General features: G+C 37.5%; 1 protein-coding gene across 40 annotated transcripts in view; it reads left to right on the top strand.

Moving 5' to 3' along the window:
* PKNOX1 (PBX/knotted 1 homeobox 1) overlaps nt 1–15,003 on the top strand; it is a 65,099-nt gene extending 50,096 nt beyond the window's left edge. For 18 of the 40 annotated variants that reach the window (XM_037903298.2, XM_037903248.2, XM_037903224.2 and 15 more), the window contains 9 exons: nt 868–967; nt 2,930–3,027; nt 5,674–5,796; nt 6,493–6,531; nt 6,698–6,826; nt 7,843–7,919; nt 9,152–9,324; nt 9,710–9,796; nt 10,625–15,003. In XM_037903298.2, coding sequence (XP_037759226.1) covers nt 868–967; nt 2,930–3,027; nt 5,674–5,796; nt 6,493–6,531; nt 6,698–6,826; nt 7,843–7,919; nt 9,152–9,324; nt 9,710–9,796; nt 10,625–10,836 — 1,038 coding nt within the window. In that variant the 3' untranslated portion in view covers nt 10,837–15,003. The remainder of the gene's footprint in view (nt 1–867; nt 968–2,929; nt 3,028–5,673; nt 5,797–6,492; nt 6,532–6,697; nt 6,827–7,842; nt 7,920–9,151; nt 9,325–9,709; nt 9,797–10,624) is intronic. The other 22 variants (XM_043538150.1, XM_043538149.1, XM_043538148.1 and 19 more) reach the window with 5 other exon arrangements.
* Nucleotides 15,004–16,038: the final 1,035 nt, after the last annotated feature.

Genomic DNA, 16,038 nt, shown 5'->3' with positions numbered 1-16,038 from the left:
CTGAGGGAGGGGGAATGTAGTGGGTGGGGCTAGGGTGTTCGGTTTTGTGTGATTAGAAAGTTGGCAACACTATTTCCTTGAGTGTGGACAATGATGTCATACTACCTAGTAGTGCTTCAGTCTAGGGTGCCGATCCTGTAATGACTTATGTGCATGTTTAATTTTATGCACTATGAATATTCCTAATGGTTTAAATTTCAGTTTTTAAAACTCACTTTTTGCTTTTGGTACCTTGAAGCATGGAGAGGAAAGTTTGAAATTAGATAGAGATTACTTAAAACAATTTTTGGTGGCATGGCTACTAGCTCTCAATGCTGTAGACGCACATTTGTTTAACTTTTACACGTGTTTCCTTTGAAGTCAATGGAACTATTCACAGGCAGAGTTAAGAATATGTACAAATATTTGCAGGATCAGGGTTTACCAACATAATTTAAATTACATAACTGTAGTACACAGTTTAATTAGATTAAGATATTGTGTGCATATTGCATTTTTAAGTCAGAAAGCTGCAGAAGGAATGAAGTTATTTATTAAACCTCCAAACTCACTTATAATTTTACTTCCTGAGACCCACTGTATCTACTCTTTATCTTCTGTGTCTTTGAAAATTGTTGTTTCACTTCTGGTTTAGTTATGTATCCAAAATCTTTTTTATCCCCAAATATATTTGGTTATTTCATGTCTGCTTTATGGATTTATTATTTAATGACTAATGTTTTCAAGCTGGTCAGTTTGCAGTAATGCCCTTTGAGTGATGGAGTCTTTCTCTTGGAGATGAACCTCTTTTTAAAGCCCCAGCTTTGTTGCAACTACAAATTACATGAGCATACTTAGTTTTTAAAGTTAATTATTTTATTTTTCTAGCAAATTCAAAGTGCCATTGCAGGCACACTCAGTCCCCAAGGGATTATGGTGCCTGCATCAGCATTGCAGCAGGGAAATGTAACTATGGCAACAGTAGCAGGTATGACACACACAAGAAAAACTGACATATTGCTCTTTATTTTGCTTTCTTTCACAGTTGTTAAGAAATGTACAAAGATAGGAATTTTCTTTTTTTTATTAAAAACTCCTATAATAGTAACTTTCCAAATGTTCTACAACCAAGTGTCCCAGTAGTTCTTTTGAATACTGGTTTTATATGTTTTGTGTAAATTAAGAATAGTATAAAACAGGGGTTCTCAACCTCTTTCTTTCTGACCCCCACCCCACCTCCATGCTATTAAAAACTCCATGGCCCACCTGTGCCAAAACTACTGTTTGTCTGCATATGAAAGCCAGGGCTGGTGTTAGGGAGTAGCAAGCAGGGCAGTTGCCTTGGGCCCCATGCCACAGGGGGCCCCGTGAAGCTAAGTTGCTCAGGCTTTGGCTTCAGCCCTGGGTGGCAGGGCTCAGGGCCCCAGGCTTCAGCCCCATGCGGTGGGGCTTTGACTTTCTGCCCCAGGCCTCAGCGAGTCTAACGCTGGCCTGCTTGGGGACCCCCTGAAACCTGCTCATGGCCCTCCAGGGGGCCCCGGAACCCTGGTTGAGAACCACTGGTATATACTTATGTATATACAACCGAAAAAAGGACATTGCACAGAAATATATCTAAAGGGTTATGTGTATGTGGGGTGGGGGAGGGTGATATATTTCTATGCAATGTCCTTTTATAAATGGAAAAATTATTTGATCTATTATTGAAAAGAACAGTTTTTTTTCAAAATATTATTAGGCAAAAAATATATATTATTAAAATGCTGTGCTTTAAAGCAGGGGCGGGCAAACTTTTTGGCCTGAGGGCCACATCGGGTTTCCAAAATTGTATGGAGGGCTGGTTAAGGGAGGCTGTGTCTCCCCAAACAGCCACGCGTGGCCTGGCCCCTGCCTCCTATCTGACCCCACCGCTTCTCGCCCCATCATGGCTCCCCGGGACTCCTACCCCATCCGCCACCCCTTCCAACCCCCCATCTCATTCCTGACTTGTCCCCCGGGACGCCTGCCCTATCCAGCCCCCCTGCTCCCCACCCTCTGACCTCCCCGATCCCTGTCCACACCCCTGCCCTCCCAACTCCCCTGCCCTCTATCCAACCCCCCACCCCCACTCCCTGCCCCCTTACCACGCTGCCTGGAGCACCAGTGGCTGGCGGCGCTACAACCGCACCTCCCAGAACACCAGGTCAGGCCGCGGCTCTGCAACTGCGCTGCCGGGCCACCCAGAGCATTGTGGCAGTGGCGCGGTGCACTGAGGCTGCGGGGGAGGGAAAACAGCGGGGGAGGGGCTGGGGACTAGCCTCCCAGGCCAGGAGCTCTGGGGCCAGGCAGGAGGTTCCCATGGGCCGGATGTGGCCTGCTGGCTGTAGTTTGCCCACCTCCGCTTTAAAGTCTTTCGTTGCATTATGTAGATTTGTAACAGGATCTGGAAGACAGTGAAATCCTGACAACTCCAAACTGCACCATTGTGTTGGGCTGGCAGTCAAGATGAAATACACTTGAAATGTCTTGTCACTAAGGTCACTATGGGCATCTGATCTGGCATATCTAAAATGGATGGAAATTGAGTCAAACGTGTTGCAGTTTTCTATAAATGAAACTTTAATATCAAAGAGTGCATCTTAATGTGTTAGAGAAGTTGTAATAAAATATAGTTAATATCAGTTATCTAAAAAATGCATTTCTATTTGTCAGCAGTAATTATATTAAAATAATTAAATAGAATGATTATTTGTCCCTCAGTAAAGTAACTCCCACCAAGATGTTCACTTCATTGAATCATAGAATATCAGGGTTGGAAGGGCCCTCAGGAGGTCATCTAGTCCAACCACTTGGTTAAAGCAGGACCAATCCCCAACTAAATCAATAGTGATCTTAGTGTTGAAATGCATGTTTTTCAAATATTCACTTTTTATCTACTTTATAATCATCATTTTGTATTTTGTTTTTAAAGGGGGTACAGTGTATCAGCCAGTCACTGTGGTCACTCCACAAGGTCAAGTAGTGACACAAGCACTGTCACCTGGGACAATTAGGATCCAGAATTCACAGGTTTGTTTCATGGTCTTCATGGAATAGTTTCTTGGAGTAAAAAAACCTATTTTTTTTTAATTAGTAGTAATATATTCAGTATGATTAAAGTGCCAGACTGAGCATTACACAAATAAAAATTAATGAATGTAGAATTAATTACCTTAATTCCAGAAAAAAAAAGTTAAGCATTGTTGCAAAGATCCCCACATTTGTAATATGGCATAGAATCTCAAAGATTTGCAAAAATCTCCCTTGACAGGACAGAGCATCATGACATCAACTATCAATTTCTTTCTTCTTGGTGATAGCAGAGAAGTATTTGTATAGAAGAAAAATATTTTACTGAGTAAACATTAAGCCTTTTTAAACTCTTTGTAACTGAACTAGGATTATGGCAGGATGGATTTATACGACTATGTTATGATGTCATACTGCTGGTGTCAGAAGTGTCATTTTACTGGTGCTGGCAGACTTCTTGCAATTTAAAACTTTATTTTTATATATTTCAGATTTTACACTTGTTAAGAGGTGTTTCTCACTACACAAACTTTCAGAGTACTGTTTTGAATTAAATGGGTGACAGCCAAATAGTGTGCATTACATCAAACTCAAGAAAGAGAAAGGTCAGCCTTCTTTTGCTGGGAAGCCCTTTACAGTTTAGAATAGGACAGTCCAATGAAATCTGCATTTCAGGAAGGGAAAATATTTGATAACAGGTTGACAGTCTCAAATCAGAACATCAAGATAGTGGTCTATGTATCAGAAAGTGGTAAATCAGATCATCCAGGAATAAGAAGCCCCTAGAGTGGATTAATTTGTTAAACATTTGAACAGGAAGATTCATCTGCACAATATAAAGCCCATTAACAATTACTGATTTTCTTTCATGAAAGAGTATATTTAAAATTCACTTATCCTTTGTAATAGCACATACATGGCCAAATTCTGCCCTCAGATACATATACCTCTGAGTTAATAAGAATTGCATCCATACCCATGACCTGTAAAATTGGTCTGGATTGTTGGGAGGGAAAACTGTTGCCACTTTGAATGGGAAAAGTGTGGCATCCAATGGGAAATAACCTCAATTTATGCACATATATGTCCATAGCTTCCTTTGACTTTAGTTGGAACTCCCAAGTCCATCTGTGGGTTGACTGTGACCCTGTATTCCACTGTGACCCTTGGGCATGAAATAGAACTTCCTAAATTCCTATTTCTAGTGTTCCATAACTTTCTGAGGGAATGGGGAAGAAATCATCTTGTGGGAGTTGAAAAATACAATGGTGAGCCTCTGCAAAGAAGCCGATTGCTGTGAATTTAAAAAATTTGGCTGTGTGTGTTGTCAATTCTGAATGTGTTTGGGGGCTCGAAGAATTTTTTTTTTCATATGATACTTTACACTTAGCTCAAGAACATCCTTTTTAAAATAGATTCACACTCAGCATATACACAGTGCTTGGTGATGAACCAGTGTTCTGTCTTGTTTGAAGAAACTTGGTTTAGAAATAATAAAGTTGTAACACAGCTGTTTGAAATGATATGTGAGCTCTATGCTGTTTCCTACTAGGTTTGGATAAACACTGAAGAGCATCTCTCCAAATGTTCATAGATGCAGATTTTTTCAATGTGGGAACATCTAGATACATCAATTGAGAGTGAAAAAAGGAGACAAAAGAGGGAAAGATTGATACCTCATGAAGGTTTCATACATCTGTGTTAAAAATCATTAAGGTCTAGCTTTTAATAATACAACAATTAAGAATGAAGCTACTCAGTGTTAAGGACCCTATAGTAGCCTGAACTCTTCCCCTTGTAGGCATTACATTAGGGTCTTCCATTAAATGATCATACAGTATAGATACAATACAGTACAACTTCTTTTTTTTTTTTTTTTCTTCAGATGTCTTGGGGGTTGTGGGGAGACCTGGCCACCAGGCTTTGAAATCTGTTTCATGATCTCTGTTCCCAAGTGCAGACTTTTCAAATCCTGCTGACTTCAGTTTCAGAGGATTCCAGCTGACTGAGAGGACTGTCTCGTTTCAAGTCTGTATGCTGTGCTCCTTTTAATCATGCAGTGGCCTGCCAGGTTTGGGAGACCAAAAACATTTACATGTGAAGCCAGTCAGCCCTTTCTAAAACAGCTGATGCCACTTGGTTATGCTCTGTAGCTGAGGGGACATGGAGAATATAATACAACCTCATGGTCTTGTAAAACAAATACAGCCTCTGTATCAGAGTTGGTAAAACAAAACATTAAATATGTGCCTCTGAAGCTGTAGAAAAGGTACAGCATAAATATAAATCAAGTGCATGCAGCATTGATTACTGACTGGGTAGAGTTAGAATTTGTGTGGAAACTCTAATTCAGAATCTCCTGATTTTTGTGCAGTTAAACTTTAAAACTTAATTTTGCTTTAGTGTAGTTTTTAAAAATGTATGCACACATATAGCTAGAGATATATGAGGAAAACCTCATTAATTGGTATTTTAAGCATGTAAATTTAAGTAATAGATTCTCCCTGTAGAGTGGCTTTGCATACAGTTATATACTTTCTAAAGGAGCTGCTGAATTTCCACTACAATCAGTTAAACTTTGTCATTTAATTTACTCTGTTCTCATGCTCTTTTGAACTTATTGTTGCAATAATCTAAATTCATCAGGCCAAACTCAACTTGAACGTGCATACATGCAGTTCCCAAGAAACTGCGTACCTACTTCAAGGACAGAGTTTAGCCGATTTTTCTCTTAAAAGTGGAGCTGGTGATAGCTGTTCATTTTACAAAGTTAGTTGTCATACATATATTCTTTGTATCTGTTTTATATATATGGCTTTCTTTAAGGAGCTGGTGTGTACGCCTCTCACCGGTTCAGCTTTGTAGTTTCCAGAGGCTGGAGGCGGGGGGAATGTTAAGTAGTGAGAGCTGCTTTTTATACCGGTCATTATTGTCGTCTTTGATGATGATATGGATTGAGGCACATGCACAGACCTATTGTGCTTTGAGAGTTTTGGTGTATTTGTTTAGGCTGGGGAAGTAAGGGCCTTAGAGTTAAATTCACCTCAGTGCAGAAGACCCACACAAGGTGTCTTACACTATTTAAGCTCCATGTTAAGCCCATAGGGCCTGATTCTTCACAGCCTTGCATCTTGTGTAGTCACGCCTGTGTAAAGTAAGTGTGAAACGCTACCAAATAAGCATAGCATGTTACACTCTGTGCACCATGTGTAAATGGATACACAAATTGCAAGTCAGTAGAGAATCAGATTCTCAATATGGTGTTTACAGGATAAGGAGGATATTATGCCTGGCCCCCTGCACTGGAATGAATTTTATTGTAAGTGAAAATAAATGGGCACTTGATAGCTGTGATGCAGTGAATACAGCCTTCTGGCAACTACAGCAATTCTTGAAAGAGGTTCTAGAAAATGCTAAAACGTCAGAAACCTGATAATATGTAACCCAGAGTATGGATCTCTTTAGGATAATACTGCAAGAGAACTTCCACCACTACCACTGCAGGTAAATAAAGTTCCCTTTTTTGACACAGATTATAGAGCTAACGTATTTCATTGCTTCTGTAAATATAGTCATTTTTTCACATAATGATAAAAACAATTTTTGTGCAATATCTTTATTCATTAAAGTAACTATAACTTTCTACATTTTTCTTAAATTATTTGTGCAGCTTCAGTTACAGTTAAACCAAGATCTAAGTATCTTGCATCAAGATGATGGCTCGTCAAAAAATAAGAGAGGGGTTCTTCCAAAGCACGCTACTAATGTGATGAGATCTTGGCTCTTTCAGCACATAGGGGTAAGGACTAAACATGATCAGCAGACATAAGTATTCAGAGAAGACTTTCTGTGTGGTCTATTTGGATTTGCTTCCTGAGGAAGATAAAACTTTTTGGCCTTACTTTTTATGCATTAAGGGCCCAATCCAGCTTCCACTGAAATCTGTTAGAGTTTTCCATTGACTCTAATATGAATTGGATAAGGCCCTAATTTTGAATATATTTAACATTTGAACTGCAAGATTTTATTAAATTTTCTAGACGTTGTTATTCTTTATTTCAGTGTGCTCAGGATTTAGTGCCAGGTACTCCTCCAGTGCATGGCTCACTCAGGAGCAATCATGTATAAATTATATGTGGATGGAGAATTGAATTTTCACCAAACCTTCCAACAACTGCTGTGTGCCATCGGCTCTGTGTTATTCTACAGCGTCCTCCCTGTGCACGCATACGTGCGCTGGAAGGGGAAGATAGGTTCTATTTGTAATAAATAGAGCACTATAAATTAATGGAGTATCTTCTGTTTTAGCTAACTGATGTTACAACAGATAAATTATGCATGAAAATCACACGTGTATTTCTTATGTTACATACAGTTTCCTTGTCATTTTTAATTCGGGGGGAGGGAGGGTGTTGTTTAACCACAAAAGGCTCATCAGCACTCTCATGTGACATAACTGTCAGACAGTGTAACTAATCAAATCTTACCACATGCTGTGCTGGTGAAGGATCACACTGTCTAACAAGGACTCTGGCAGCTGTGAGAAGCATTTTTTTCCTGAATTTGACATGGGCAATTAAATGGTGGCATATACACTTTATAAGGATAAAATCAGTTTTTGTTTAGTAAAGTTTTACTTGTTAAGGGTGACTGTATCAGTAAAAGTTTGTTTTAAAATGTATTTTGTTGATGAAACAGGTTTTTTTTATTCTAGCAATTTTTAATCAATTGTAATAAAGTTTCATTTTCTTTTAAGGAAAGAAAAAAGCAAAAAGTTTACATACAAAGTTTTTTTTGTCTTTTTTTTGTCCTTAGCATCCATATCCAACAGAAGATGAGAAAAAGCAGATTGCAGCCCAGACAAATCTTACACTACTGCAGGTTAACAATTGGTAAGATCCAAAACTTTGGTTTAATGTCCATTATTGGAGTGTAGGTATGGAGGTACACTCTGTGTATGTGAGTGCCATCCACATGTGTTCAATACATAGAAATAAAATTAGGAGTCTAACTTAAACTGAAAAAATCATGAACATCTAGAGTTAAATCTACAGTTCTACACTAAACTTTCCTGGAAACAATGGGTGGTCTTCCACATACAGTACTCTGCAAACTTAAAGCACCTAAGGAGCTCAAAACACTCTACAGGCACTAAGGATTTTCACCTCCTAACACCCTGAGAGATATGGAAGTAGTATTATGCTTATTTTGCTGATAACGGAATTAAGGCTTAGCGAGCTTCAATGACCCGCCCAACAGAACAGAAGTCTTTGTCATATCTGGCATAGAGCTCTGGTCTCCTCATTCAAAGTCCTGTGCTTTGCCATAAGAAAATCCTTCCTTACCTAACTACAGTGAAATTAATTACTGATGGCTTGTCAGACTTTTGAATTTATGTTTAGGAGCAGAAAGAGACGGAAGGATGGTTCCTGTGCAGCAATTGGAGGGGCCTGAAGTAAATGGGAGGAGAGCAGAGAGTTACAGGGAATTGGGAAGAAGGTGGAGAATCTGTTTGGCAGAGACTGTTGACAAGAGAGTGGATTGACTGGAGCAAGAGCCAGGAATGAGAGATTTAGTGGGACCATCAAAGGATGTCAGGCAGGAGCTAGGGACAAACCAGAGATAAACAGAGAAGAGCCAGGTGAGCAGGGAACCTGAGCAAATGACTCAAGTAGGAGCCATGTCTGGGGGGACCCTAATTAGAGGACTATTCATTATCTGGGCCATGCTGCAACGATTCACAGCTTATATTGGGTGGGTGGACTTTGGAATGCACCTGGCTAGAAGAAGAACTGTACCAGCTGGCAGTAGGGGAGGGAGGAAAGCGGGCCTGCCAGCCAGGGAGAAGTAGAGAGCTGCTTCCTTAGTTAGATTTGCAATATCAAAGGACTTCAGTGCTCCAGGAGCAGGTGTTGTGGTTCAGTGGTTCTTGTGCATCCCTAACATGGAGTGTGAAATCAAGGTGCTGAGAAATAGCATTTTTCATCTTTAATATGAATTTCTATTTAATTTTTATTTTTTGCATAAAACATTGGTTGAGACCGTCTCTGTGTGTGCGTGAACGCGCATGCATTCACAATTTTTTGGTCATAAGCTGTGTTGTGTTTTTGTTGGTCATGTTTAGGTTTATCAATGCTAGAAGACGAATTCTTCAGCCAATGCTGGATTCCAGCTGTTCTGAAACTCCAAAAACAAAGAAAAAAACAGCTCAAAACAGACCAGTTCAGAGGTTCTGGCCTGATTCCATTGCATCAGGAGTTGCTCAGCAGCAATCTAATGAACTTACAATGTCAGATGGTAAGGAAAATTGGCTGGAACATGTATAGTAAAATGAATTCCTTATTTAAATGTCTTTATTACATAGAAATAAAGTGGCTTTTGTTGTTGTTATGTTTTGGGGCATTTCCTGATGTAGCTAAATCACTGTGTTGATAGTCTGGAAAAAATTAACAGAAATTTCTCTCTCAGAATTTTAGCTAAATACTTGGATTTTTTGGTATATAATATATTATATATAGAAAAAATGTGTTTCAAGAATGTTGTTTAGGTTTCTCAAAGTCAAACACTCAGCAGTTAGGAAATGTCAGAATTAAAGTTGCCCACACAACCTTAATTCTTCGCCCTGGTGCATATGTATTATGATATAGTTTTTAGTTACATGATCATGTATTATTTTTCCCAGAGTGGAAGAGCCAGACTTGTTACATGGGGCCTCCTGACTCTCCACGCTGTTCTCATTCCTGCAGACCACACTGCCTTACTGCCCAAGGTACTACAGCTCCCGTTGAATTCTCTTGTAGTGTTGTGTGCTCAGTGCTGCAAAACAGGTCCCAAGAGTCTCACATCTGGGCACTGAGAAAATGAGGAATATATAATTAGTGACCACCTGTTGAACTTTTGGTTTAAATGACTTGGCTAGTATCATGTAGGAACTTTTGTGGCAGAGGGAGGAATAGACCCAGTTATCCCTCCTGGATGGCATCCAACTGCCTTAATCACAGGACCAGCCTTTCCCTTCCTGTACTCCCCTGCCTCAGGTCCCTACTCACCTTGCAACGTCTGCATCAAGGACCTGATCTGACTCTCACTGAAGTCAATAGGAAAGCTGCCAGTAACTGTTGACAGGGTGGGTGAGGTAATATCTTTTATTGGACTCTCTAATATCCTGGGAGCAACACGGCTACAACAACACTTCAATTAATTGTTGACATCAATGGGAGCTAAATAAGGCAGCAGTCTCATCCATTTAAGTAACCCTGATTCACTCCCTGAGCACCTTCCAGCCTGTGCACTGAATGAGGTAGGGGTACAGTGGGAAATATTTAGTTTGTGATCATGTAATTAAAGACTGATTCATGCATGCACACAGAGGGACCAAACAGTGTCTTGCAATCTCAATTCTGACATTTCCTAACTTTTGAGTGCTTGACTTTGCAACCTAAATAACATAGTTGTTTGTTGTACGTAATTTCCAAGGTATCCTATTTAAAAAAATACAAATTCTCTTGTGTAATGTTAAATCTAAATTCTGATTTGATCATTGTTTTCAGTTTACTAATTGTTTACTAATTCAGTTTACACGTTTTCATCTCTGCAGGAGCTGTTGTAACAATTACAGCTCCGGTCAACATGAATGTAGACAGTCTCCAGTCTCTGTCGTCTGATGGTGCTACTTTGGCTGTTCAGCAAGTTATGATGGCAGGACAAAGTGAGGATGAATCTGTGGATAGTGGTGAAGATGATGGAGCAGACCTCTCAACAACAAACATCAGTGGGCTTGTTTTGGATAACAGTGATTCTTTGCAGTAGGAAGCAAGAGTGTGACAAAATATTTAGGAAAATGAATGGACTGACTGACTGTTTTTATAGTTTGCACAGCAAACATTTTACACAAGTTTTATTTCTAATATGTTTTATATGTAGATATAGAAGGGTGCACTTTTTTGTATTTCATAGTAAGCTTAAAGAGTGTCTTTGCAGGTGCAGCAACTTCTTTCAGATGTGTTTTTGAATTTTGAAGAGAGGTTAGGTTTTTGTTTTTGTTTTTGTTTTTTTTTTTCAAAAAATTGCATCTAATAATATAATGATCCACATAAATATCCCTTTTTTTTCTCTCATTATATTGAAAGTGCTACAATTTCTAAAGAATTATGCCGTTTCAATTAGACCTATTGTTTAACACAACTCTTGGTTGGCTAACGATGTAAATTCAGAGCATGTGTCACTTGATCATTAAGTTAGACACACATTTGAAAGATGCTTCTGCACCTTAAAAACTGCCAGTCTGAGGTGGGCAACAACACACACACACACACACACACACACACACACACACACACACACACACACAATAGAGATGTGTGATTCAGTAGCGAATGTATGACAGTTTAAATAAGTTTAATTTCTCTCATAGTCAGTGAGCTTGTTTATCATTTGCTATAAAAACTCCTATTTTTACCTTGGCGGGATTATTGGATAAAAAAAATATTTTTATAAATTCAGTAGGAATTGGAATGACAACTGTATTGAGCATGAGAAAAAAATTTCCAGAAGGGGAAAATAAATGTTTAGTATTCCTATTTGGAAGGTTCTGAAAATTTGACCAAATTTAATAAACATGCCTAATGCTAGTGTTCCATGGTTCTCTGCTATCCCATAGTGGTATAATATATTTGATAATAGCATAAGAAGGGCCCACGGTTTGATGGGATTTTGATATTGTCAAACTTTGATTTATATATCTGTAAACTAATGCTCAAATTACATTTAACTCTGTATCTAAACTTGTATCTGAAGATATTTGCTAAATAAGTATTCAGGTAAGTAAGTACAATTATCCACAAAATTTCTAGTAATCAACAGAGAAATTTAATAATTCATGTTTTTTCAGTCTGATTTTTAAAAATGAAAAACTGACTGGCTAGTCTTTCCACCTGGGTTATGTTACTGAAGTTGAAATTTTTTTCCACATACAAAAAATATAATTCATGGATTCGATAAAGAATCTTTTCAAATACAAACATCACTACCAGAATTTACAACAGGCTTGTAAAAAAATCCTTATGTATCTTTTAACAAACTCAGAACTAGTGATGAAAATAGATTTATCTGTGATAATGGTTAATTTCAGTTTATCTGCAGATCTTGAGTTGTGTATTGTTATTTCTGAACACCTGTTATTGACGCTTCATGCTGAAAAAGCTGGTCTTTCCCCATTGTTAAGTGCAAATAACAGAAGACTCAAGAAGTCTTGTAGCAGGACAGTGTGAAAAGAAGGAGGGCGCTACCTTCAAATCTTAAGCACTGATCGAGCAAAGCACTTAGTTATGTGGTTAACTGTAAGCACCTACTTAAAGCCATTCCTGTTCCACAAAATATCCAAGCATGTGCTTAAATCCCATTGACTTCAGTGGGGTTAAACCATATACTTGAAATTAAACACATGCTTAGGTGCTTTGTTGAATTGGGGCTTTAAAGTCTGCCTTACTGGGCAATTTATAGGCAGCATGAACAGAGACCTTGACAGGAGATGCTAAAAAATTGTTACATGTACATAGACGGCAAATTTATTTTTCAGAGGTTACCATTAAAAAAACCCTTGTTTTACTGGCATTGGGCTACACTCACCACTAGCATAAGCAGCTGACTTCGCTACTATAGCACCCACTTATGCCTGTGATAAATTGGGCCTGTTGACTCAACTGCAGTAATGAGGTATTATTATGGTTAGAATTATTAAATTTTTTAAAGTATTTGTTTTAATCCAACTTCTCTGTTTTTGCCTGTAATACCCTTTCCCTATGTACTGAGCAGTTTAAAGAAAATACTAAGAGTGTATAATGAAAGATTTAATTATGAAAACTGGTATAATGTAATTGATTTAAGGCATACTGACAAGTCCAATTTGACCCCAAAATTAAAAGGACACAGTCAACTTTAAAAATCAAACTCCTGTCTGAAAACATTTTGCCTACTATTGTTACAAGCAACACCTAAGATGAATATAACTGACAGAGATTGGAAGCAAATATACTTTTCTCTATCTTTTCAATTTGTTTACCGTTTGCTTCTGCCAGCACTTTGTTTTCAGTGTTTCCATGGAAGAGCCATTTTTTCCTATTGTATTGTGTATGTTTTTCATACAACAGAAGGTGAGAGGAAAAATATTTGTAGGGCTAGATTCAGCCAACTGTGTTCATGTTTAGTAGCAGTTGAAGCCACGGTGCTGCAAATACTTACGTACGTGAGTAGAATAATGTACTGCTTAATACAAGTAAGGCTGGCAGAATTGAGTCCTCAAAAAATAGGAAAATGTGATTTTAAAATATATATATATTGGCAGGGGGACTCAGGCAGGTGTAGTACCTGAAACTTTTAACTCAGTTGAAAATAACTAGATTTCAAGTTGATGATGTCCCTTTTGATTTTACGAAAGCAAGCTTGTACAAATCATTACACCAATTAAAAGTGTTTCCTTGGATTTTTTCCTTAGTTCTAGTGGAAATATATATATTTGTATTCAATAGAATAAGTAAGCGTTCTTGCTGGTGTTTGCAGCATTTAGCTAGTGCATAAGTACCTGGAAAGTGAAATTGACTGGAAAGTTACTAGTAACAAAAGAAAATGGAGTAATCCATTTTTAATGTCAGTCTCAAGAGAACTGCAAAAAGTAAACAGTATAGTGAAAAGTAAACTATATTTGTAAAATTACTTCAGTTTTAGTAATCAGAGGTACTGTTTAACAAACTATGGGGCCCAAATTTTTTCAAGGACTGACATCTAATAACTAAAACTGCAACATTTAAAAAGAAATCATGGAAATTGTGCAAAATTAAAACAGATGCACTTGATTGTAATTAAGTTAATTTAAGTTACTAATGATTCAATTTTTGGTACCAAACCTGCTTGGGAGCAATTAATGAATAATTATTCAGTCTATGCAAGGTGAAAGTCACCCCTCCAGCCATAACTGTGTGATTTATAGGTACTCTATTGTTGTATTTTTGGTCGTCTTTTATTTTTGATGATCATTCAGACAAAACATTCATGAAAAATTCAGCTGGGTTTAAAGTTGACTAGGCAAAATATAATTTGGAAAGCATGTTGGAAATATAAGTAACCTTCATTCCCTCCTGAAAATCTAAGATGTTAAATGCCTGAAGTTCTACGTAGTGAAACATTTCTATTTCTAAACAATTCTCCCCTCTTCCATAGTAAATGGAATGTATTCAGACTGTAATCATCTCCCCCAAAAAGCAAAGCTAGCCAAGAAAAATCAATGAGAATGCAAGTTTAACTGTAGTATTCAAATGAACAAAGTAAAACCTAAACAGGTATTACTTCTGAATTGTTAAATGTATAGCTGAAGAGTACTCTTGGAAACATTTAGGACTTGACTGTACTTTGTTGTTGTTTCATTGTAGATTGAATAGCTAGGTTGACTTTACCAAACCCAAATTTGATTTTCTAGGCTTGCTAAACTCTTTCAAGAATTTTATTTTTCACATTATTAAATAATTTTACTTAATCATCCAGTACGAAGTAGAATGAAAGATGGCGCAAGTATGCTGTTAAAAGGTCACCCTAACCATGTCATTTGGTTACCTGTGCAACGTGGAAATACAAATGTTGTTCTGCTCTGTAGTTCTGTAGGATCTACTGAAATATCACTTTCTTCTTTTTTTTTTTTTTTTGACTGTGTGTGAGAGCGCGCCTTTTTACAAACTTACTAACCTTGTAGTCTACTGTCAAAATATTTACCTAATGTTAGTAGATACCCATGTTTTCAGATAGTAACAGAAATGATCCATCAATCTTCCACTGTTTTAGCAACATTTGTTCTATAAAACTGACAATCTTTAAAATGTGAACACTGTAAATTTAGCTTTTCTTGGATAGTTGTCTTTTAAGGGATATTGTGAAGCAACCAATCTATCAAAGCAAAGAAAAATTAAAAATCAGAACATGCTTCATGGATGATGGATTTTTACATGAACAGTTTCTCTGAATGGAAAAAGCATGCCTTGTCTTTAAACTTAAAGTATTCACATTGCTTTAATTATATTAGCATTATTTAGTTCAACGTCAGTCATATTTTCAGGAATCTGTAACGTAGCTGGAAAATACCATGTCAAACTAGTAACCCAAGATTTTTGTCTGGGACAATTTTTTGGCCGTTTTGTTTTGTTTACACAAATGCAGAAAAAATGGTTTACTAGTTCTTAATGTTTTTGGGTGGGAGAGGGAGACTGTGATTTTTGCAGTGCAAAAACCGTTTTGAGGAGTGAAAGACTTAGCAGGTAGTTAGTCTATGATATGTGTTCTTTGTTTTTGTTAATTGTTAATTAAAATGGCATGGACATTGAACTTCCAAAAAGTAGCTTTCAGGTATGTACAGTAACTGCTTTTTCAAAACACTTTCAGAAGGATTTTTCCTGTGCAATGCAGTACAAGTCCTATATGCCAACTTGTTTTTTCAAAGGCAGATAGACAGTTCTGGAAATCCATTACAATCATGCTCTATTAGATCAGAAATCCTCACTTTAAAAAGCAGATAAGCTTTTTATGTGATACAGTTGCATTTCCTCCAAAGTCATTACTTTGCTGGATATGTAATTATAAGTTCATAAAAATATTTTCAAGGACAGCAGAGGTTTTATGATTGCAACTCTGGTATGTGTCCATGAGAGAGAGAGAGATTTTGTTAGTCACACTTCATACTAGGAATACATTTATAAATAGTTAATAAAGGGTTAATTATTATAATAGACGTTATAGACATGAGTAGTGTGTTATAGTTGGTCTTAGACACATCAGTATTTTATTATGTCTTTAATGTGACATTGAAACCACAGATTCAAAGCTGTCCTGGCAATAATTAAACTTACAATAACCACCTAGCAGCACAGCATAATTACAAATCGATTAACTCCACCAGCCTTCCCTTATGAAGGGCAGGTAACAATGTACATCAGATGAAGACTACACATTTAAAAAAAAAAAATCTGAAAA

Source organism: Chelonia mydas, chromosome 1 (genome assembly GCF_015237465.2).
Source record: "Chelonia mydas isolate rCheMyd1 chromosome 1, rCheMyd1.pri.v2, whole genome shotgun sequence".
Lineage (NCBI taxonomy): Eukaryota > Metazoa > Chordata > Testudines > Cheloniidae > Chelonia > Chelonia mydas.
Note: the sequence above shows the minus strand (reverse complement) of the source record. Positions and strands in the feature narration are given on the sequence as shown.